The sequence below is a fragment of the Spermophilus citellus genome, assembly GCF_964194105.1.
Source record: "Spermophilus citellus genome assembly, chromosome: 14".
In the NCBI taxonomy this organism is placed as follows: Eukaryota; Metazoa; Chordata; class Mammalia; order Rodentia; family Sciuridae; genus Spermophilus; species Spermophilus citellus.
Window position 1 is genome coordinate 35,291,240 of NC_138194.1, and position 25,928 is coordinate 35,317,167.

General features: G+C 34.8%; 1 protein-coding gene across 2 annotated transcripts in view; it reads left to right on the forward strand.

The window, feature by feature from the left end:
• Positions 1-25,928, forward strand: part of PDE7A (phosphodiesterase 7A) — a 113,593-nt gene that overhangs the window by 78,100 nt on the left and 9,565 nt on the right. Inside the window, exons 4-12 of one of the 2 annotated variants that reach the window (XM_081265939.1) lie at positions 8,861-9,012; positions 11,472-11,535; positions 16,132-16,227; positions 16,714-16,814; positions 19,028-19,159; positions 19,355-19,446; positions 21,411-21,555; positions 22,511-22,607; positions 23,380-23,460. In XM_081265939.1, coding sequence (XP_081122065.1) covers positions 8,861-9,012; positions 11,472-11,535; positions 16,132-16,227; positions 16,714-16,814; positions 19,028-19,159; positions 19,355-19,446; positions 21,411-21,555; positions 22,511-22,607; positions 23,380-23,460 — 960 coding nt within the window. Of the gene's footprint in view, positions 1-8,860; positions 9,013-11,471; positions 11,536-16,131; positions 16,228-16,713; positions 16,815-19,027; positions 19,160-19,354; positions 19,447-21,410; positions 21,556-22,510; positions 22,618-23,379; positions 23,461-25,928 lie in introns of both variants that reach the window. The other variant, XM_081265938.1, reaches the window with a different exon arrangement.

A 25,928-nucleotide genomic window follows, 5' to 3' on the forward strand; every position in this document is an offset into this window, starting at 1 on the left:
CCATAATTAAGTTCATGGAGATATTGCTGGAAACAATTGTCTCATATCCTTTCCCCCATCTTTTCAATGAGCCACGTTCCTACCTCCTGTCTTTGACAATCCCCTTGCCAAAATGGTGCTTGTAAAGATCAACACTATCCTATTGACTTGCATTATGAGACATTCTGCACTATAGATGCGGATCTTTTAGAACTCATCTAGTTTCCAGGTGGTTCTGGAATGTCTACATTGGAAAACCATGGATTTTTGTTTCATTATTGTCCCAAATTTGGAAGAACAGAATGTTTTTTTCTTCTAAATATCTTCTTTAACCTCATAGCAGAAATCAGGGAACTGATCTGGGTTGGACTAATCTTAATACAGTTTAATACTTGTTTAATTCTACTTGTATTTTGGAGAATTGGTGAAATTGGAAATTCAACTTCAGGCTTTATTTTGTCTCTTAGGTTTTGAAGGAAATGCTGTATTAAGACCTGTGTCCTTTCTTTCACAGCTCACAATAAGGGAATTAAACATTTAATGAGTAAAAAGCTAAAGTTATGAGCATAACAGGGATACAGTATAAGAGGGATACGGATCTCTAATAACAAGAGTAATTTTTTAAGAGAATTTTCTATCTCTTATTAAATCTTATCAAAGTGGATATTGAATTCTGCAAACTAAGATTTTAAGAATTGCTTGAAGGAAAAATATTGGATATGCATTTTAGTCTCATTAGTGTTGATATAATTTTAGATTATTAGCAACTTGTTTTTTATTTATAATGAAATTTACTATATATTCATTTTAAGGTAATGAGACTATGCATATTTTGAAATCTTTTAAATGTGTGCAATTTAGTTCTTATGTAATCAGTGGTTTTTCAGGATGAAGTTATATAGTTGTGAACAATCTGGTTAAATAGTATGATGTCATGTGTATAAAATATTTGATATATACAATAATAATTATTCATTAATTTTAATTGCTTGTTTTCTTGCTAAAAAATGTGCAGACATTGCATGTATTGTCTCATTTAATCTCTACAACAAGTCCTGTGAGGCCTGTTTTACAGATGAAGAAAGTGAGGATCATAGCTCGCTTAATGTCACAAAATTAGTGACAGCTGGGATTCAAACTTGAATGTGTCTACTTCCTAAGTCCACTTTGCCCACTCTGCTGTCATGCTTCTCCGTATCAGTACAGGCTTCTCTTCTCTATTTAAGACCATTGCTCCAGGCACCTATCTCACTTTCCCCCCATCTGTCCATGCTACTAAGTGTGAAAATTCATCTGAGAAAACTTTCCCCAAAACATAGGATAAATGTAATTACTCCATATTTACAGTAGGCTCCCAGATACTAGCACCTATTCTTTTTAAGGGAAAGTAAGAGAAAGGGAAAGTTAGAATGTAGAATAACTTCAGATCTTTTGTTCCATTATTCTGTTCAGATCTTTTATTTATTCAACATGACCGTGCCCTAGACAGAGTAAAACCTAGTTCTGACTTTTTTAAAAATGAAAAAATTTAAGCAGTGTATGTCTTTCAACTGTAATCGATGATTCCCCCCCCCCCCAAAGGCATAGACAGAGGTTTATTTATAAAAGTAGATATATATTTAGGGGAGAATGGGGGCAATCTCAAGAAAGATGCCTTTGAGGTAAAACAAGGAATATATATACATTCAAGGGAAAATATGGGATTTTTTAAAATATCTTAACTGGTTTTTATAGCTTTATAGTGGCAGATATAGTGACTGCAGGGCTCCCTCTTGTGGACCATTAAAGGAAGAGGAAATAATGGTCTCAAGATCCATAGACTTTTTCTGTTAAAAAATCTCCTGTTTAATCACTGAATATCTGTGACATCTTTTGACCTGCGATTTGAATGACATAGAAGAATCTGTGGGAGTGTTTAGGGGATGTGTTGTTTCTCTAGCCCTTTTTGTTTCCTTAACATAGGGCTTGTATTTCTTCTCTACTTTCTAATAAGAGGAAGGAAACCCAAGAGAAGAAAAATACCTTTTAATTTCACCTGCTATCCTATATTTTATTTTTTGGCCTAGTGAAGCCAAGGATGGATGCCTGGGCATAATATCCATGATCACTAAATAACAGTGTTCATTTGGTCTGGTGGAGGGTGATTAGTTTGTTCATGGTCACATAGTGAGGTAATACGATATTTTAGAAGAGAACCAGCAAAGCCAACGGCTTGTTAATAGTAACTTGATTAATTCACTGAGCTCTCTTGGCTTTGTAAGCTGGATTGGAATGTAGGTAACCATGTAAACTAGAACAAGCCTTGGCATTTAAATAGTCTGAACTTGATGGAAGCCGAGCTTTAATAAAAAGACTGGTTTAATCTACTGTGTATTATGCTGTGAAATAAATAATGACTTGTCTCATGTCACAGAATGAGCTCATGAGAATATTGGTAATAGGGTCAGATTTTTGTTATTATTCTGCCAGAGGGTGAGCTTTTTAATAATTACCTGAGTGAAAGGGCACTACATTTTCATGGTCACTCTTTTCTCTTTTCCACATGAATCCTTTTCTATATATTCCTAAATTATAGTGTTCATGGATGTTCTTTCACTCTGTGGTGGTCTTATTTGCTTGTTTCACTCATGTTCCCCTCTAACCAAGTTGACAGAAAAGCTGGGTGCAGCCTTCCTAACCTTACCCTTCTTTATTGCCCCAGAAGGTATGTTTGTAAGTTTTTTTACCATAACAGTTTTACTTCTAACCACTATAGGGAAATCATAGTATATATGTGTGGTGAGTGGAGTAGGGTGGGGGGCTGGGGCAGAGGAGCCAACATGAAGAAACTAAAAATTTCCAGCAATCCTAAGATGATATCATTGTGTCTTATTCTGATTTATAGTTCATGTCCCTTTCTTAGATCATATGTTGGAAGCTGTTCTAGGATAATTCTGGAAACTTCTCTAATTTTGTTTTAGAAAACTTACTTTCCAATTTGGCATGCATTTAAGACACCATTGAAATATGCTGTCTTTACTTGTTTTACTTCTGAGGAGCTATCCTAAGAAGATTAATTAGGCTGTATCTAAGGATTTAGTTATAAGGATGTTTACTACAGAATTGTTTGTAAGGCAGATAAGAGACAGTTTATCAGCAAAAAGGCTAATTACTTACTTACAAAAAGGCTAATTTCTTACTTCAGAATAATATAGGCTAGTAAATATTATGCCACATATACCTATAGCCATCTACATGAAAGGATGCCCATTAAGTTTTAAAAAAAATACTGTGAATTTTCTTGGATAAAAAAAGTCTTACACACACACACACACACACACACACATATATATATATATATATATATATATATATATATATATATATATATATATAAGAGAGAGAGAGAGAGGGAGAGAGAGAGAGAGAGAAATTAATAGAAAAATATCTAGAGTACCAGAGTATTAACAATAGTTGTTTTCTGGCCTCCTAGGCAACTTTCCCCATTTTCAAACCTGGCTAAGCAGAAGAGAAGACTTGGGGTGGGTGGCTAATCTCAGAAAAGACCAGAAAAACATACTGTTTAAAGGAAGGGGATAGCTGTCACTCAAAATTACAGGGTAACAAGCTCAAGGGGGTAGTCTTTCTGAAATAAACACTAAGCTGAAAAAGAAAAACTGACCAGAATAAACTATTTCAAAGTTCTGTACTCCAATTGGACACATAATCATCAGCAAAGTGCTTGGTAAAGGGTGAGGCTGATGTTCTTTGGCAAGAGGACACATGGTGAAAACCAGTAACAACCCTTCATTCTTGCTCTGTGCCCACATACCTGGAGTGTCTCATAGCTGAAGCCAGGTACAGCAGTGGGGACATTGTTTTCATAAATTTGTATATGCATGTTTTAGTCAGCCTGGTGAATCCCTAGGGGACAGGTACAGATGTTTTCCTTGTTTTAAGCTCATTTTGGTGCAGCAGCTTCCTTAGTAACATCTATATCCCTACCTCCCTACTTACCTACCTTCTTTTTGGAGCCTGACATTTAAGAAAATTTGTGTAGAAATAATTGAATGGAAACTTTAGTTACCAAGCATAAGCAGTAGACAAAAGCAAATGGAAAAGCAAAGGCAAAAGCAATTTGAAGTCATAAAATGTATGACTTTAGTTTGCAAGAAGCAAAAAATAAACAATCTTAGAAAAGTGAAAGAACTGATTTCGGAGCTGCCTCAGTATAAAGACTTAGAATGACTAGGTGTCAGTAAGGCACCGTCAATGAAACTACAAAACATACAAACAGGAAAAACAAAATAAAAAAGAACTTGATAGAAACCATCCCAGAGAAAGCCTATGCATTAGAATTATTAGTTTAATATTTAAATTTATCTTTAATGAAGCTAAATGAAATCATGGACAAAGAACTAAAATTAGGAAAACAAGGTGCAAACAAAATGAGCATCTCAATAATTATAAAAAGGAATTGAGCCGGGTGCAGTAGCATACACCTGTAATCCAGTGGCTGCTCAGGAGGTTGAGGCAGGAGGATCCTGAGTTCAAAGCCAGCCTCAGCAAAAGTGAGGCACTAAGCAACTCAGTGAAATCCTGTCTCTAAATAAAATACAAAATAGGGCTGGGGATGTGGCTCAGTGGTTGAGTGCCCAGAGTTCAATCCCTGGTACAGAAAAAGAAAAGATTATAAGCATTAAAATTTGACAGTAAAAGACAATCTGAATAAATACTGGTCTTTGGTAAGTGTCAAGCAAAAATAAATAAATAAATAGATATATAGATAAAATAAGGAACCAAACAAATTCTGGAGCTGAAAAGTACAATAACTGAAAATGAAGAATTCACTAAGGAGGGGTTCAACAGCAAATTTGAGAAGAGAGAAGAAAGAATGAATTTAAATGAGACAATTGAAATTATTCATTCTAAGGAGTAGAAAGAAGGAAAAAGAACAAAACCTGAGAGATGGATGGGGCACCATCAAAGTGAGTCTTATATCTAAAGTACATCTTTTCTACAGAGAAGATGCACTGTGTGTTAGTCCTTTTTTTTTTTTTTTTTTTTTTTGCTGTTATAACAGAATACCTAAGACTGGGTAATTTATAAATATCAGAAGTTCATCCATCTCCTGTAGTTTTTGAGGCTGGGAAATTCAAGATCAAGGAGCTATATATATAGTGAGGACCTTCATGCTACATTTAATACAGCAGAAGTAAGAGGAACAAGCACAAGCAAGGGAAAGGGGCAGAACTCATCTTCTTATAAGGAATTCAATGATAAGCAATCCCAGGAGGAGAGGGGCTGAAAAAATATTTGAAAACAAAAACTTCCTAATTCTGGTTAAGACATGAATATATACATTTAAGAGGCTCAAAGAACTCCAATGAGGATAAACTCAAAGAGATCCAACTGAGACACATTGTCATTGTAAGAGAATTCTGAAAGCAGCAAGAGAGAAGCAACTTGCCTCACTAAAGGAATCTTGAATAAAATTAACAGCTAATTTCTCATCCAAAAACTTAGAGGCCCAAAGGCAGTGGGATGATAGGGAATTAAAAAAAAACAAAACAAAACTTTTAACCAATAATTCTATATCTAGTAAAAACTATCTTTCAAGAATAAAGGAGACTCCAATTAACACATAATCAGAAAGATAGAAGACAAGGGATTTTGTTACCAATAGACTTATCCTACTGGCAATGCTAAAGGGGGGAGTCCTTTAGGCGGAAATGAAAGAATGCTAGCAGTTATCCAAAGCCATAAGAACAAATAAAGAGCATTGGTAAAGGCAAGTACGTAGGTAAATACAAAAGCCAGTATTACTGTACTTTGGATTTGTAACTCCTTTTTTCCCTATGTGATTTAAAAGGCAAATACATATAACCGTTATTTTGTCTATCTTAATAGGCATACAGTGTTTAAATATGTAATCTATGGCAATAACAATATAAAGGGAGAGAATGGAAATATAAAGGAGCAGAGTGTTTTACCATTGAAACTAAGTTGGTAGGCAAACTAGCTTATTGTAAAGTTCAAAGGTTAATTGTAATCCCCAAGGTGATCACTGGGAAAATGATTAAAAATTATACAGAAGAGGAAAGAAGAAGGAATCAAACTGGAACACTAGAAAAACATCAACAAAATTTTTTAAAGGCAGTAGATAATGGAGAAATTAAGGAACGAAAAACAGAAGAAACAGAAAACATGGGAGATGGCAAAAGTAAATCCTTCTTTCTTAGTAATAGTACTGAAATGTAAATTAAGTATTTTTTTCTCTTTAAAGGCAGAGACCAACAGGTTGGCTTTAAAAAACACAGCTTGATACGATTTGAATATGTCCCCTAAAGTTCTTGCGTTGGAAACTTAATCTTCAGTGCCATAGTGTTGAGAGATAGGACCTTTAAGAGGTGACTAGGCCCTGAGGGCTCTGCCTTTTTGGATAATGTTGTTACCATGAGATTGGATTTGTTATCCTGGGAGGGAGGTCCTGTAAGAGAACAAGGTCTGTCTTGTTCTCTTGCTTGCACATGCTCTTTTCCCTCTTCCTTCTGCTGTGGGACGATGCAGCAAGGAGGTTCTTACAGATCCGGCCCGTCAGTCTTGGACTTCCCAGCCTACAGAACTACAGGAGATGAACCTCTGTTTTTTTTGTTTTTTTTTTGTTTTTTTTTATTACCCAGACTCAGGTATTCGACATACAAAAGGAATAAGACAAATTCTAGCTGTTGAGTAGAAAAGACTCATTTTAAGAGAAAGGACACAAAGAGGTTGAAATAATAAGAATGTGAAAGGATATACCATATAAATCATAATGAGGAGATTGGGAGTGGTTCTATTATTGTCAGACAAAACGATCTTTAAGAAAAAAGGCTGTGGGAGACAAAGGACATTTTATATTGCTAAAATTTTCAATCCAACAAGAAAATATGACAGTTGCATACACATATAACCACAGATCTCCAAAATACAAGTATTAAAGAAAGACAATTCTACAATAATGGAAACTTTACTGCCACATTTTCTAGAATGGATAGAACTAGACCAAAGATTAGTAAAGAGATAGCAGACTTTAGCAACATTATAATCCATTTGGAGTTATAGCAGAGCACACATTCTTCTCAGGTGCACATGGGCCATTCTCAAGACTAGACCATATATTAAACTATAAAGAAGTCTGAATAATGTTTTTATAAAGCATATGTGGGGTGGGGCACAGAGCTCACCCTAAAATACAAAGCTAAATATTTTATTTGCTAAGTCTAATCCAGAATGTGGAATGAGTAGGGGTAAGTGTAGTTCCCTTGGGCCAGATTTGGTTTAGAGAAACGGCACTGGCGTACTTGCAAGAAGCATTCTGTTTCTTTGGCAGGGAAGGAGAGCACCATTTGGTAGTGAAGCTCAGAGGGCTCCTCTGTCCTCTCCCAGCACCTGCCCTTCATACCCTCAGAGAACTTGGGCAAAGAGTAGGTCCAGGAAAACTCATCCCTTTCAGTAATGACTCTTTAAAAAACAAACAAACAAACACTGGCATATCAGGTAATTTAATGAAATAAAACAGTGGAAGAGAGCAGCAGAACTCAGTGGTTGTAGAACACTTGATAGGAAAACATTGCTATAGAACAGATGAAAATTGGGACTAAACTCTCTACCACTCACTCAAAATACTAAATGAAACAAAAAATTTACCAATAGAGCACTAATTCATGAACTCAAGGAAGGAGTTGAAACATGTATTCAGAATCAGGAAATGGTAAGGACAAAATTTCAAATACATCACAGAAATGAAGACATGGGGAAGGAGAACAAAATAGTCTATACTAGAAAGAGTGGGTATGGAGAAAGAAATGAGAAGAGCAAGCAAAATAAATAGTGAAAGGAATTAGTAATAGTTAAAAAGAATTGAAATATAGAAGATAGGTAAATGTGTTTTAGCAGAGACTTAATAAGTGTTCTCAGGTATACAGGGGGGATAGGGATAATATTTAATCCCCCCTTTTTTTGAGTAAGATACTTTTTACAAAGCACTTGGAACATTGTGTTAACAGAATTTAATCTACCCTCATTCCCTCAGACTAATTTTAATTTAAACATAATCGTTTAATATTTTACCATTTTGAGTCTATTATGTTTTATGTACATTATACTGATAAAGATCAGAAAGTTAACTCCACAGTTGTTTCACATACTTTGTATTTTAGACTCAGTAGAATGAAAAATGGGAGAAGTAGATCAAATAAGAGTGTGCATTATTTTACTTCTGGTTTATTTGGGTGTGTGAGAACCTCTCAGATATTTCAAAAACAATATACCTTTATACAATGTGTTTTATAATTACCTACTATATATGTGACGTTCTTGTTAGACTTGGGAAAACAGAGATGAAAAAGGTATGTTTTGCCTGTACTGAAACTCATCATTTGTTGATGAGACAGACACAGAAGCAATTATAATGTATTGTCAGAAGTACTGTAATGCATGAATGTGGGGGTTGCTTTTGGACCCAGAGGAGGGGCCTCCTACCTCTTTGAGATGCATTCAGGTGTGCTTCCCAGAGAAGGTGACACCCAAGTTGAGTCCGGAGAGAGCCAAAACCTGGAACATGCAGCCTTCTTTTCTAGGGTAAGGAGATGGAGTTCATAATAAGATGACGGGAAGCCAGTGAATTAGAAAAAAACTGATTTGTCATCCTCTTTTCTAAGTCCTGCCAGAATTGACCATTTACTTTTTCATTCTTAGTTTTTCAATTGAAAATAGAAATAAAATACCTCTTCTCTCCTAGAAATGTGGCATAATGATTAATAAATTTTTAAAAATACTTGTGTGTAACTAGGAGTGTTGTAAATGTAGCATATGTACAAATATGAGTTGCTCTTCTTACCTTTTACTCCTTTTATTTCAGCTCAATCTGAATTTGAAGTGTCTGTCTCTGCAAGGAATATTAGGCGGTTACTAAGTTTCCAGCGGTATCTCAGATCCTCACGCTTTTTCCGTGGTACTACTGCTTCCAGTTCTCTAAACATTTTAGATGATGATTATAATGGACAAGCCAAGGTGTGTACAGCTTTCTCAATAATTGCTTGACATGTCTACTGAGGCCTTTTTTTCCCCATACAGTACTGATTTGTAGATCCCTATTTCTGTCTGCAAAAAGCAATTGAGCCAATTTTTCAGATTTTTTTTTTCTTCAGATCAACTTTCTGTTCTGAAATTAGGGATGACAGAGCAAGGGAAATTTCTGAAATAACTAAAAGAGTGAAAATATTTCCATTTATCACAACATTAAGTAATAAGTAGGTCAATAGAACATTAAACTATAAGATTGTACCAAATCTTAATGCGGGGAAGAACATTCAAGTTTGTGAATGTTCATTGTTTTTTTATTATTGCCACTTTACTGGCAGAGACCAAAAACGTTGTCAGATATAATTTTTTAAACTGAATACTTGTTTTTAATTGACACATTTGTACATGTTTATGAGGTACAGTATAATAATTCAATTAGAGATTACCTGAATATTTGAGATTATTGATAAGGAAAATCATAGAGAGCATAAAGGAGTTGTCTGAATTCACCCAGCTGGGTAGGGGTAACCTAGCACAAGAAATTAGGTTTCATGATTTTCAAATGTGTTTTGCATAGTATCTTTCAGCCAACAGATTTTTGGCTGGGTGTTGTGGCACACACCTGTAATCTCAGTGGCACAGGAGGTTAAGGCAGGAAGATCATATGTTTGATGCCAACCTCAGCAATTTAGAGAGGCCCTTGTCTCAGAATAAAAAAAAAAAAAAATAGAAGGGGCTGGAGATGTAACTCGATAATTAAGCACCTCTGAGTTCAATTCCCAATACCAAAGAGAGAGAGAGATTTTGAGGAGTTAGACATTTCTTAGCTAAACCCAATGAATGTGAGCTTTATTTGCTTCATCTTTATGTATTTAGAGCTGATGTCATAATTCAGATTGAAGTTAAATGAACTTATTCTTGACCACATGAGGATTTTAAATAATCTTGAATTTTAGTGTATTTTAAATTATTGTTTGACTTAGTTTTATAGGCCAAATTTTATAAACTATTTTTTTTAGATTTTGTAAATTTTGGGGGTACCTTCATAACAATCACATTAATGTGAAAAACATTTGCTTTTTGATGAAAGAAATCAGTGGAAACTGCTTATACTTTTTTTAAATTTTGAAAAGTTTACAAGCTTGGCTTTATAAAATGAGAATGTGATCTGTGTGTTATTGCTTATATCAGTACCATCATAATTTTAACAAACTCTATTAGTACCATCCTAGTATTGCTGCTGTCAGTTTATACACAATGTATATAACATTTAATTTCTGGAAATAGAATAAAATCTTGTTTTTGAAAAAGTCCACAAGATGTTCAGTTTGAGAGTATGTGGTGTAGTGCTCCTTGCGGCAGCACATATACCTAAAACTGGAATGATGCAGAGAAGATTAGCACAGACCCTGGGCAAGGATGACACACAAGTTTGTGAGTGTTCGATATTTTTTTACTATTGCCACTTTACTGGCAGAGACCCAAAACGTTGTCAGATAGAATTTTTTAAATTGAATACTTGTTTTTAATTGACACACATTTGTACATGTTTATGAGGTACAGTATAACATACCTGTATATGTTGTGTAAAGATCAAATCAAGATATCATTTCTGTCTCTTAAAAAAAAAAAAGAATATGTGATGTGGGCTGAGAACAAAAGATATGCAAAGCCTTGAGTTTTATACTAGGCAATACCAATAAAAAAGAGTGCCCAAGAATTTATGGTATAAAAATATTTGTATTTTTAAGGATCTTTATGAGATTTACTTGGTTGGCTAAAGTACACATCATCATAAAAGTTCATGTAGTAAGTTCTATTAATAGCTCTAAAATGCTTTTTAAAGATAATAAATATCCCTTAAGTTGGGAATGTTTTTAAAAACATGAATAATAGATAATTTATGTATGGTATAGTGTTAATGTCAGGTGCCTGAGTTCCAGAACCAGACTAAGATCCCATCTCTTTCACTTTCTAGCTGAGCATATTAATGCTAAGTTTTACCTGTTTTCCCATCTATAGACTGAGGATGGAAAATAATGCTTGCTTGGTAGTGGGTGTCAGTGTTAAGGTAGCCATTTTAATTCAGTTTTGCTAGATTTTTAAAAATCTAGTTTTTAGTCCATGCAACGTATAAATCACACTTCTGTGATGTTTAAATTATCTTAGAATTCGTGAAATTTTGTGGGACTATAGGAATAAGTTGAAAGACTAAGACCTGTCTACCTGTACATTCATTAATTGAAAAACAAAATAATGATTTTATTTTTCAAATTGAGTTTATATCTTTGGGCATTTTTTGGAGCCAAAAGAAGAATGATACTTGGTATTTCTTGAAGTAAATCAGTCACTTTCCATTTTCATTAACTTCTCTATGGACTATCTACAAAAGACAGAGAATGTTATTAAAATTAAATTACAGTAGGAATGTTTGGTTTTCATTTCAGTGTATGCTGGAAAAAGTTGGAAATTGGAATTTTGATATCTTTCTATTTGATAGACTAACAAATGGTAAGTGAAGAATTTGACTTACTCAAGTTAATGTAGCCTCTAGATTACTGCATTAATGGTGCAGCCCCTGGTGGGCTGTTGCTTTCATTGACTCAAGTTATGAGCCCTCTGCTGGCAGAGGGAGCATCATTTTGTGTCTTTTTTTTATAGTGACTTTTCTAAATGTTGACAATCTCACAATTTTGTGCTTTTATTATTACCCTAAGCAGTAATCAAAACTCATCATCATGATGATGCAGCCAGTTGGCAGTTATTGCAGCTATTTTTAATAACCCAGAGTAAGCCTTATTATCTCATTATGGCCTCAATTTTCCCTTTTTGGTTTCTTTTAGATTGTGGCTATTTATAGTGACCTCTTCTGGTGCTGTATCCCAGTGTATCCCAGGTGATTGGTGGCTTGGCTGCCACTTGAGATGCATCCTTTCCTGAAGTGCTGTGGTTCCCAGGCTTGCTTTCTCTGTGTTCTTGAGAGACAGACATGTCATGTTACAGTCAGCAGCAATGGTTCCCTCTGGCACTGCCTCTCACGGTGGGATAGGAAGAGTTTGTAGCTTAGGAGAATGTATTGGAATCTCTATGGAGTAAAAGTGGTTTGAATAAGATGCTCACAGGTGATCTGATCTGTCCCACCCACTCCAGAGTTTGGTTTAGTTTTGTTTGGGTTGGAGATGCCATGGTTCACTATTTTCTTTGGGAACTCAAACTGGATTCCCTTTGGGAATATCTTTTATTTAGGATAAATATTTTCGTGTAATTCATCGTGGTATATGCAGTTCCTCTATCTTTTCCCCCTTTTTTTTTTTCTAAATAGCTTTTTAATAAAATGAAGCAAAGTAGAAAGTACATGGAGAGGAAGTCAGTTCTGACTATTTGTAATGACAAAATAAATATGTGGCTTGCTGCTGTCCTTTGAAATCACCTGCTTTTGCTTATTTCACTTTGGGGTGAAGCTCTCTCATAAGAAGCCAATATATAAAGTGGACAAATAAACACAGCTTTATCTTGAGCATCAATGTGGGCCTTATAGCATCACCCCATTATTTCCTCTAGGCTGTATGCCATGGGTACAGAAAGTACCTCTCTGCACACCTTCTGCTTTGTTTACACATTGTAGGCAGGAAATAGAGTGGACTTATGCTTGGCAAAATGGTCACAACAGTGAGGTTTGCCTTTATCAGCAAAGTCACTTTCCACTTCCCTTTTTATTTTTCTTCTCTGTCTGTTTTTCTTCCACCTCTTCTTTGCCCTTTGGTGATTAGGTGTCCTATTGCTCTCCCTGCCCCCATCTTGGCAGTCAGTGCTAGAAAGGCTCAAATGTCACTAACAGTTGGTCTTCCCCTGGGCTTTCTTGAAAACACAGGTAGTGAGATATCAGGTGACTACCTCCTTCTAGATCTGGAATATTTTCCTTTCATAACTCAATACAAATATTACTTTAGTTATTATGTCAAGTTATTATATCAAATAAATACAAATGAAACACCTTTAAGGTTTAGCCTTATATAACCTGTCAGCTCATAGTCTATTATTAGGCTGCTGAGATGCCTGTCATTCATTGAAATCGTTGATTGTTCACCTCTAAATTTTATTTTTAGAAGTCCTCAACAGGGACTCAGGGATGCAAGTAGAAATAAGCTTGGTATTGTGTAAGGTGGTCAGAAGTGATAGCCTCCAATCTATATTAGTTAACTTAGCACTTTACCTTCGCTTTGATTACCTAACTTTTTCATCTGTAATTGTGGAGAAGGTGGTTGAATGGCTGCTTGTTAGTGCTGATTCCAGATCATGAGGGGTTAGTATAATCTGCCCATGGTTAGCCACCTTTGTTTTATAGGAGGTGACGCACACGGTCAATTACAGCTACTTAAAAGTTATAGAAATTCTCTACTTAAAGAGATATTATTGAACAAATGGTCAGAAGGAATTTCATCAACTTGCATTATGCAATCATAATGGATTTCCTTTAAACACTATTTACCCTGAAACTAATTCCGGATATGTGTTCTTGGTATCCAAGTGTATACTTTCCCCTTCTTGCTTATTGATCCAGTGTTTTCTTGTATTTCTTACTCTGGTAATTCCCCAGATGATACTAGGAAGAGGACAGGGAGAAGGGGGAGGCAAAACTCGGTGATTCATGCCAAGACAAATAGTCCCCAGCTGTCTGCTCCAAGGAGGAAAATAGTTACTGTCTGCTGGATATACTTGATGCTCCTTTTACAGGGATGAGAGTGAAGTGATGCTGTGGGAGCAAGATATAGCTTGCTGCCCCAGAGAGTTTCCTGGTTCCTAAGGACACTATGTGCCAGCTTGTATTGTGGCACTGTCTCTGGAGGATCACTTTCTAAAAACCATTGAGGGCCACTAAACCTTAGGCAGTTTCATCTTTTGGTATATTTTTATGAGATAGCTTTTCTATAATTACAATTTTCTTTTTCAAGAAAGTGTTTATTTTCCTTTCCATTTAAAAAAAAAAAGTTCTCCTGTGTTGTTTTTTTTTGTTTGTTTAATACAACTAAGCATGTCTTGTTTTGAAATGTTTTATTGATTTGTATTCTCATTCACTGTATTAAAATACTTAGTGTTTTTTGAACTGAAAAAGGGAAGAAGTATGCATGCAGTTTTTCAGTTTGATATGGGAAGTATACTTGAATTGATTAGTTCTTGACAGATTCCCGGAAAGTTCTTAGTGGAGGATATTGTGTGTGTCTCTTACCATTGTTTGCCTGAATTCCAGAAGAAGATATTTCTCCCTTAGGTCCTAGCTTTTGTAAAACTTATTCTAGACCCTAGAAATTGGTGATTTGTTTTGTAAGATTTGGACAATGATTTGGGAGAACTGTATGATAACCTGAATACACAGAATGAATATACCATTCTAAAATATCTATGTACACAACTGAAGAAAACTTGGTTATTCCAGCAGTAACTGTGGGAATAAAACTCACTTTTTCACAAATGGTTCCAAATCATGTGGATTTGTGTTTGTTCCAGTAGGGTGTTATTAGGACTTGAATCCATTCTAAAAGTAAAAGGTTTAATTTTTTTTTTCCTCTTTCCATGTGAAGGTGATATGCCAGGTACTCGTGAAAAGGAATCTCTGGCTCACCACATCCTTTCTAATGTTGCTCATGGCAAATATTGCTCCAGTTAATTTACGTTTTTTTCTCAGCTATGATTTCTATTGACAATTGTATTTAGTCTGTTTTGGATTACAAATTCAGTTAACTAGTCCTTTATTATCCTTCTTAAATATTAATACCATAAAATTTCAATTTGGAACTAGTTAATCTTTTTTACATCTTAGTAAGAATCATAAACTTCTTCAAAGAATATTAGAATACTGTATATGTTGTTATCTGAAGGTTAGCAGTTGGAAGTAATTTCTGACATCATACCCCTTTAAAACATAGTCTATTTAATATCTGTATGTGTCCTTTAGAAGAAGTCTCTAAAACTTTGATAAATCTAAGATAAAAAAAGGAGAGCTATAGCATGTAAGGGAAAACTAATCATGATAAGGATAGTACGTTTTCCAAATGTGATTTCTGTACTTGATATGACTCTTGTCATTCAGTAATAAAGGAGTGGAAGTTGAGGATGAAGACTTGGCTGTGTAGGGGATAGAGGAGCTGAGAGAAGCCCAGATTCTTTGTTGTTTGAAAGAAATGGGAATTTAGAGAAGGTTTGAATGCTGATGCCTATTGGAACAATATAGGAGAAAGACACTGATTGATTTGCATGATAGTAGGTGTCTCTGATGGAACTAGAAAGGGACCTTCCTTGAAGAGGTGTGGATGGATTTGCTTTTGACTGAAAGGGAAACTTGAGGGCTTGTGGTTTTTCTGTGAAGTAGGAGGCTATGAAGAATGAGGAGTAGTAGATGGGCAGTGAGTATGCTGAAAGTTTGAGAAGAGTAGAAAAGTCTTGAAAATAAGCATTTCCCAGTTCACTGGAAAAACAGTAAGATTGCTGGGCATTGTTGACCATGAATCTTTAGGGACATAATTTTCCAATTTCCCCCTGCAAAGAACTCTTAGATTTTCTGCTGCAAATATGGAAAAGGCAAGTGATTGAGTGTATAGTTTTGATCCTGGGGCTTTTGAAGAGGTCACTGATCTGCCTTGCCCTGAATACCTAAGAATAAATAGCCTTCACCCAACAAGGTTGCAGCCAAGACCTTTGCTCAGGGAAAGCCAGTTTTAGTTAAATCTAGGTGATAGAGGGCATATTAGAAGAAGGGGTTAAAAGCATTTGGGAAGTTGAATTGGCTTAATCAGTGTGTGGCAGTTATCAAAGTTTTCTAATTATTTTGGTGACTTTAAAAAAAATAATCTATCTGAAAGGTTTATTTTTTAGTTTTTCGGTTGTAGAAAACTGAAACAATAAAAGTTTTTCCCCCCCTTAGAGTAGAACAAAATTGTTACATTTGAAGTTCATAACAGGTAAAATTAAAAAGAAGTAGGTAGACCAAAAGCAGGAGTGAGGATACTTACTTTCTGAGTTTTGTATTCAAAATCCAAATTGGAAAGTGCAGTGTTAATTATGTTACTTTATATGTTTTCTACTAATGTAATATCTCTTCTTTCTTTTTAGGAAATAGTCTAGTAAGTTTAACCTTTCATTTATTTAGTCTTCATGGATTAATTGAGTACTTCCATTTAGATATGATGAAACTTCGTAGATTTTTAGGTGAGTCTAACCCATTTAACAATAATAAGATTTGTATGAGAACTTGTTTAATTTTTTATCAGATTCATCAGTTATCTATTGCTCTGTAACAAACCACTCAAAATTTTTTAGTTAAAACACATTTGCCATTGTGCAACACGTGACAGCTTTTTGTCAGTGACAGACTATATGTATGACAGTGGTCCCAGGGGATCATATACCCAAGTGAATTGTAGCCACTAAAGTTGTGCAAGTACATTCGATGATGTTCCCACAGTAATGAAATTGCCTAATGTCATACTTCTCAGAATGTATCTAGTCAGACATATTCAGATGAAAGACAGTAAATGTGAATTGTGAGTTGATTATCATCTCTTCAAATCTGGACAATTTTAGCTGATAGCTCCATGGAAAATATGAGTGGATAACTGACAATTATCACAATTTTTGTACTTTTACATGTCACCCATTTACAGTACAATTGGGATCTTTTTTTCTTTGATGCAGTTATGATTCAAGAAGATTACCACAGTCAAAATCCTTATCATAATGCAGTCCATGCTGCAGATGTTACTCAGGCCATGCACTGTTACTTAAAGGAACCTAAGGTAAGAGGTCGACCTTGACTTTAGGTGTAAATTATAAGAAATTTGCTTTGAATTTACTTTCAGAGACTTTTTCCTAAGTTCGTGACTTGGCTGCACTGGCAGCCAAGAACCAATCTTCCACAGATATTGCTAAATTAATATAGTAATTGATTTAAACTCATATGTAAGAGTGAGTCTAAACATAAAATAGAAAACAGAGGCAGAAATCACAGCTTCCTCAGTGACAACCATGATTATTAACATTGTCAGTAATTCAAGGATATCAGGCTCAATTGGAACAAAATTCTTTGTAGTCCATGTAAGTTCAGTCTTGAAGACAAAATGTAAATACTAAAGGGAGAAATGATGTATGTATGTTTTTTAAGTGTGTACTGTAGTAAGGGAGAAGGCAGTTGCTGCATTGAGGGCTCAGTGATTCTATGTCCTTAATCAAAGCTTTGGCTTTTATAGAGTTCATTGAGTTTGTTAATGATGAAAAGTGTTTAAAATCACATTTGTCTTCATTTATCCACAAGCCTCCCCAGCCTGCTTACCTGCCATCTCTTTGATTTCCTAGCTCCTGGCTGTAGTTAGGTGTGGCCAGTGGAAGATGGGTAGTGGGAGGAGCCCTCTCTATTTAGGTCAGCCCTCCTCTGTGCTTCAGAGAATTTATCTCCATTATTTCATTTTCCAGACTTGCACGGAGGTTCTTTATCAATTTCTCCCAAAAAGTTCTCAAAGAAAGGTTTCAGGCTGGCCTTTTAAAATTTTTAATTTAAAAATTGGGATAGTTGAGAGTATACATGTGTCAAAACTGTATGCATAAAATGTATATATTTTATTACTGCATGGAAGTTATACCATAATAAAGATGATATTAAAAAAATCATGATACATATAGTAAAAAAAATGGGACATGAAAGATCAGATGACTGGCTGTGTTCTCAGTTCAACTGGCACAAACTGGTTTAGTTGTTTTCCTCCTCACATCTAGCCAGAATAAGGGGAGAGAACTGTTTTGAAGTAATGCTAGGGGCACTACTAGGCAGATTCTGGGGTAGATGTCATTCATGGGCTCACATGGCTCTCAGTTACATCTGCAGGTGATGATTCCTAAATCTCTCTCTCAACTCTGATTTCTTTTCTATACTTAGGACTCTTATCTCTAGTAGACATCATCTTTTTGGTGTCATACAAATACATGCAATTCCACAAACACAAAGTGGAATGTATCATGTGCACATTATTCTTGCACTGAGTACAGACTACATAGCTGATGACAAAGAATGTATATAAGAAATGAATTTTGATCTTTGAAATTTTAGTTGTGGAACATGTCAGAACCTAACATGAAAACCACAAGGATGGTCAGCCCTGTGAAGCGCTACAGGAGCACAAACCAGTCCTTTGCTGAGGAAGTAGCTGGAGGGTGGATCCGTGGAGTTGGGCCTTATAGGATAAGGATAAGTAGAATTTTGCCAGAAAAAGAGGGAGTTCATGAGAGCAGATGCTAGACTCAATGTGACTAATTTAATTGTTGAATTTCAGTCAGCTAATATTAGACTTTTTTGTTGTAGATTGTTTTATTGTATCAAATAAGTTTGGTAATGATTATTGAAGATAAAACTATAAGTGCCAGTTTACAGATTTCCCTCTTGTGTGACTTGACTTTGTGTGTACCTTGTTCTGAATGTATACATCCATTGGGAGAGAATTTTATTACACATTTGACCTAAACTTCTGCCTGCATGATTCCTCAGTAGCTTCCTTAAATATTAAGACTACAGGAATAACCTTGCATTTAAATTACATTATTGAAATTCAGTGATCAATTTATTGATAGATAAACACTCTGGAAATTATAGGTCTTCTACTTTGTAATAGCTCCAATAATGAAAATACACACACCTGTATTTGTCAGGTTTCAAAAACCATTTAAAAAATAAATGGTTTATACTTCAGCTATCATTTTAGGTAAGCGTGTTAAAAATGAAGCAGTATAAAGATAAGCTCTGTAAACTCCATAGGACACTGTTATATCACACCTGCCACAGTGTCCTGATAAGGTAGTACCTGGCAGGTGTTGGTGGCATTCATGAATAGTCTGCCTGAAATAAATGACATGAAGTGGGGGAAGACTGTCAACACTACCACTGGCTGCTAATTCAAAACTACTCTGGTGGTGTAGAGTTTACTTCAAATATATGATTAATTATTCTTTTGTCACACTTTAGCTTGCCAATTCTGTAACTCCTTGGGATATCTTGCTGAGCTTAATTGCAGCTGCCACTCATGATCTGGATCATCCAGGTGTTAATCAACCTTTCCTTATTAAAACTAACCATTACTTGGCAACTTTATACAAGGTTAGTGCAGTTTTATCATCAAAGTCTGATTTTTTGCATTTTAGAATAAATGTTTTATATTTTGAAGAAATAAAAGTAGCAAAAATAAATTCTCAATGAATGCTAGAATTTTGACCAGATTAATATTACTGACAAATAATTCTTTGTTTAGGAAGAGACTTACCATTAAGTAACTGAGAAACATACTTTTTGTAGAATACCTCAGTACTGGAAAATCACCACTGGAGATCTGCAGTGGGCTTATTGAGAGAATCCGGTTTATTCTCACATTTGCCATTAGAAAGAAGGTATGTTGGATTAAGACAAATTTAATTTGTTATTAACTATGGAAATTAAGTTGGCAAATAAATCTACTAAGTTTTGAAATTAATGTTATTATGTCCAGGTGTTCTATAGTTTTCAGTTTTTGTTAAACTAAATGGATAAATTATCTTATTTAAAAATATATTTATCAAAATTTCAAATGTTTAATCTTGTACTATATATCCAGTCAGTAATATTTTAGTGGCTATTTATTTTTATGAAAGACCATTCTATGAATTTGAGTACTAGAACATTTACTCCAGATACAAAAGGGCTCAGTCATAGGTTACTATTTAAATAGGTCTTACATATTTCCACTGTATGCTCAGCTGAATAAAACCTTAAGGTCTAGGTGTAAAGGCAAATTGTGTAGAAAGTAATTTTTCTATATAACAAGTAGATTCATTACAGTCTGTCTCAGGAAGTTTACAAAATTGCTGAGAAGGAAAGAATGAAACTGTGTCCTCAAGAGTATAGTTCTAAAGTCACTTTTAGAGCTATTAAAATATATGATGAAAAGAAAATAATATTTTAGAAAAATAATTTAATGTTAGGCAGGACATTAAAAGGACTATTAAAAGTATCAATGTAAATAAGTTCAACATGGTGGTGGTGAACTGCCATGGTACAGTTCACAAACAGACATGAAAGTAATGAAAATAAAAAGGTTTTACTGATGCTGCACATAGAGAAGATGCACTTCAGAAAACCATGTACCATCCATCAAGAAAAGTGGTGAGGTGTCAGGGTGTATGCTTGAGTATTAAAATTTACACTCATTTACCTTTTTCCTTTTATAATTTAAAACTGTTTTCTTAAAAAACTGTTTTATGTAATGGCTATAAGGAAAAAGCTGGACTTTATTTTTTATTTTTTTAAATCTATTCATGGTTACCATTTGGAGTATGACAATACTTCTGGTAAGTAAACTGTTTCTTGCTGTAGCACAAATATAAAAATTGCTTAAACTGTACAGTAGTTATTTATCTAACTTTGGGGATGTTTTTATTAAGACAGATTAACATATTTGCCTCATTGTTTACTTTTTATCCTGTTTTGCATTTGATGATTAACTTTGTTGATTTCTTTAGGTTTAATAAAAATAAACTGAAAATGAGGAAAACTGTTAATAGTATCCTTTTACATTTTGTTCATTTAGGGATTATTTTACTTTAATCAATTTTGTGAGTGTTTTAATGTGTTTGTCAGCTGTTTGCTGACCATTAAACAAAGATATACTTGCATTAGAACAAAGAGAAGGGATTTTTCAGTGTATTACTCTAGTTACTTGACATGAGGTGATTTTAATATTTTATATTTGCTATTTCTATTAGCATGTCACCTTTTTCTTCCAGAAATTTGAATATTCATATACAAATATTTGATTAATTCTTGAATTTGACTTTGAATATATAGTCAAATTTAAACTTAATTAATTTTTTAGTGGTATCATCAGAATTTCCTTAGGCATATTTGTCAAAATGCCTGAGGTGGTCATTTGTTGAATGGTCTAGTATTCTCTCCATTTGAATCTTCCTTCTGCCTTTCAAATCTCAGGCACCAAAGAGAAACCAAAGTTGTTTATCCTCAGCACAAGAATTTTCCAGCAAAGAAACCCTAGAAAAGGATTTTCTCAAATACCATACCAATGCTATATTCATTTTTTTTAAAGCAAATAATTCTACCTTGGTTAGCAAAAACAAAGGCACTTTTTTGGACTGTTTGTATGTTGGCGTTTTCTTACAAACTCCCTTGGTTTTAGTTTTGATTGTTTTAATAGTCTTTAAATGAATTTTTTAAAATACATTTTTTTTGTAGATAAAATTTTTAAGTTGGATGGCAGTTTGAATATCTTAGGGCTCTGTAAAGCTTTGCTTAAGGGGAAAAATCAAGAATAATTATTTAACTAAAAGTCTTATACTTTCTTCTTATATTTATTTAATTACAGGCAACAAATGGAGACTCAGATAGGTGCTTTGATACTGGCCACAGATATCAGTCGTCAGAACGAGTACCTGTCATTGTTTAGGTCCCATTTGGATAGAGGTGACTTGTGCCTAGAAGATGCCAGACATAGGCATTTGGTTTTACAGGTAAAATGAGGGTTGGAAAGGTTGTATTTCTAGGGTAAATTATGTTACTATTACAATAAAAATAAAATATTCTAGAATGTTTTTTCAGGGTAGTTAATCTGGAGAGACAGCTAAGGTGTTTCCTTAGTCAGGATACACTTTCCAGGAAAGCATTGGCAGATCTGCTGCCTGGTGTTTTTTTTTGTTTTTTTTTTTTTTAATTTTTTTTTTAGTTGTAGATGGACACACTACCTTTATTTTATTTGTTTATATTTTTATGTAGCACTGGGGATCAAACCTAGTGCTTCATGTGTGTTAGGCAAGAGCTCTACCATGGAGCCACATCCATGGCCCCTGAGCCTGGTATTTTTATACTCAAGAATTCTGATGAGAAGAAAATGTCTGCAAGATCAGAATACCATGATCAAATTATGTTGTGGACATGTACAAATATGGCATAATTAATTCTGCTAATATGTATAATTATAATGTGCCATTGAAAAATAACAACAAAACCAACAACAACAACAAAATATATCTATATTTTTTTTCTTTTTTATTTTTAGTTTGTTCTGGGGATTGAACCCAGCATCTGATGCATGTTAAACTTTAACGTGTTGTACAATTGAGCTATACTCTAGCTCTTTTTCTTTTTCTCTTCTCTTCTTTTCTTTTTTTTTTCTTTTTGCTACTTGGGATTGGACCTAGGGCAATTTTACTACTGAGCTACATTGCCAGCTCTTTTTATATTTTATTTTGAGAGAGGGTCTCACTAAGTTTCTAAGGCTGGCCTTGAATTTGTAATCCTCCTGCCTCAGCCTTCCAAATCACTGGGATTCCAGGCACATGTCACCGAACCTGGCCTCTTTTTCTTTTTTAAGTGTTCTTTTTCCCATTGTTAGGGTATGTTTAAACTTAGTACAATTGAGATCTTATGTTTTTTTTCTCACCACAAATTTAACATTTTGTTTGCTAGATGGCTTTGAAATGTGCTGATATCTGTAACCCTTGTCGGACCTGGGAATTAAGCAAACAATGGAGTGAAAAAGTAACAGAAGAATTCTTCCACCAAGGCAAGTTATAGTATTGACTAATAAATTATTCAGTCCATGTTTTAGCATTGCATGAATAAAATAAGAACTCAGCATTTATAAGAGCCTCTTGATATTTTTAACAATAATTCATAGATGTGCATACAGTCAGTATAATGTGCACATAGTGCAAATTGAGCATCTGTTTTGAAAATTAGTAGTCTTCTTTTGGAATTATCATATATACATATACTTATGCATTTATGAATATACATAGTGTAGGCTGGAAATTTTATTGTACAGAAAGATTTCTCTGAATTTTCTCCATCCCTTATTGTATGTGGAAGGCATGTCCGTGTAAACATGTAAGACTTTTTTTGTTGTTGAATGTGATTCAAAGTTAGAGCCCAGGGGTCTCCATTTTATGTTGCACCCTTTTAAAAACTAAGTTTTAAACTAAAATGCTGATAGAATTATAGTCTTGAGGGTATGTTAGTAAAGGTTTTCTACTTCTTTCATTTAAATATCAACCCAGCAACCTTTTCTATGTATGAATAACTTAAAGTTTAAAAAATAATCAAGCTGTCTCCCCCCTGGAGATGGCCTGCATTATCCTTTTAATGTGCCTTTTCTTTCCTAAATAAACCTCTGTCTAAAAGAAAAGAAAAAAAAAGAAAAGGAAACTAATTGAGAAGTTGTCCTCATGAGGGTTATATATATTTTTCTAAGGTACTTATAGGAATGATGCAGACCTTAATTATATATTTAGCCAATAGATGTGTTCCATCTTAATAATTCCTTTTTTAATTTTTAGGAGATATAGAAAAAAAGTATCATTTGAGTGTGAGTCCACTTTGTGATCGTCAGACTGAATCTATTGCCAACATCCAGATTGGTAACTATATACATTTAAATATAGCTGGTTTGAAAAAATGTCATTTTAATTTTGTCAAGAAGAGAAATTATTCAAAATATACAATCTATATTGAAATTGTGCTCATTTCTAGTTTTTAAAATAATTTAAGAAATCTTATTCTTGTTTTCTCTTGTTAGGACTCTTTCACCCTCTGTGCCCTTCCATTCTTTGTTGTCTGCATCCCATGACTCCTTTTTCTTGAAGACCCAGCTCACATGATGCCTCCTCCAGCATGTGTTTTTCACTCTGCAGGCAGTGTTAGGTGGTCCTCTTCCAGGCACCAAGTGCTTACACTATTGCTCACACCTTGCCTTGCCTTGAGTATTCCTAAAGCCTGGCACTGTACCTACACACAGGAGGCTGTGGAGAACTGTTCGTTGAATGAACTACTAACTGTAGTAGAACACAGTGAAATATTCTGTGATTAAAGCATTGTGGCTTGTAGAAGAGCAGAGGAATGATAGCCTGGCATTGAAGGTTTTGGGGTTTGGTTGTAAAGTAGGGAATGGTGGAGACAAGTTGCTCAAGAAGGTTTTGAGGTAAGAATGTAATTTTGGTAGATGGTATTGATTGAGTAGGGCCTTTTGAGCATTAGGTTGAACTTCAAAAAAAAAATAAGGTTTCTAGAAATTGAGAAGGTAGAACAATTCTGTGGCATAATACTGCGAAAGGAGGATCATGCTGTAGAATCAGAAATTCAAAAATGTAATTATTATGTTGTAATTGTAAAGGATTCCCATGTGCAAGAAAATGGGTAGTGAATGGCTTGACTGCAGAGGGACAGGTAGAGAAGCTGTGACAGAGAGTGGTCAGACCTGTAGGAGTGCATAGGGATGCGGAACCTCTGGGAAAGCCCAGACTGGCCTGGAGTGCGGAAGTTAGCGGATGGATAATACAGTTAAGAAATAGATCTGCTCTGACTTGATTGTCAAGTAGGATAATTTTCAAATGCAAAACAATGGATGAAATATGGGCAAAAGGGAATTGAAGATGAGTGAATGAGTAGTAAACTTACTCTAGCTCTTTTAAATAAATGTCTTTTTGCCTGAGGAAATGGCTCGCTATTTTAACTCATTTTCCCATTGTTCTAGATGTAGAAAAATGTATAAAAATCTTAAATATAGTATATAATTATATGACTATGTAATTTTTATTATTAATATAATATATAAGTTGTAGATTATGAGCTCCAACCTATCTTAATGCACCTGGGTCAATTTCATTGAAATACAGAATTAAAAACTTGGGTCTTAATAGGTTAATAGAACTTGCAAGTGAGGTTAAGAAATTCACAATTTTTCTAAGAGTGCAGAAGCTAGACTCCTCAAATTGTTCATCTCCTAGTGCAGGTCTGGTCCGTGTTGGGCACTTCCAGAATGGGTTGTTAGAGGACCAGGGATAAGATAAATGATGTGATGAGGAGAGTGGACATCTGCTGACTCCTCGCAGCCACCCTAGGAGTCGAATACTGCAAGTCCGTCATTTTCAGAGAGTTTGCCCACCAGTAGTTAACAAGCTGTAGGTGTAGGGCTTCAGATGGGACTTTGTGATGTCAGATCTTAATAGTGATTACCTGGAGCCTGCTTAGGATTAGTAAGTGTGAGTCATGTGTAACAAATATAATTTTCTTTGATGTTAGTTTTGCTGAGTAGTTCCTGGATAAGAGTGAGGTGAAATTTGTGAGATCTGTGCAGATAGAGGCAGCTGTGCTTGAAGGGTCCCCGTTGACAGAGTGTACCTCCGAGAGGCAGCTGCATGCCTGTGCCCACAGCCCTGGCCTGTGTATTTTTATCTCAACCTGTTGTAACAATGGCAAGAATCACATAAAATGGTCATGTAACACCTACGATAATAAGGTTCTACATTTGGGTACAAGCCCTCAACTGTTGGTGATTTAACTGTAAAGGCCTGACTCAGCAGGACATGGTGGCTAGAGGATAGTGCCAAAAGCTGCTCTGTTCTTGGGCTGTATTAATGACATTCTTCTCTGCTATCTCTTTCTCCTCACCAGAACATAAGCTCCTTGAGGGGGTGGAGATGTTGTGTTCTGTATCCCCAGCCACCCTGGATGGAACAGTGCCTGCCCGACAGTAGAATCTCAAGTTAATATTATGTGGAGGGAATGAATCAATAAAAGAAAGTTTATTGCAGATCATCGTAACTGTTCAGTTACCATAATTATGTACACTTAAAAAAATATCAACCATAAGACCATATAGGATTTTCCTAATTAAAAATAGTTTGGGATAATTCCTTTAATTTCAGTGAGATCCATCTGTGGTCCACATATTTTACTTCAAGAAAGCTCTTAAATGTGAAGACTCAGAAATACTGTGTACTAGTGTGCTCTGTTTATTTCTCACTTCAGGTCAGAATTTTAGGAAGATAATGTGTATGTTTTGATTTGATTGATAATCTATTTCCTAGGAGGCTTCTTTGGACTAAGT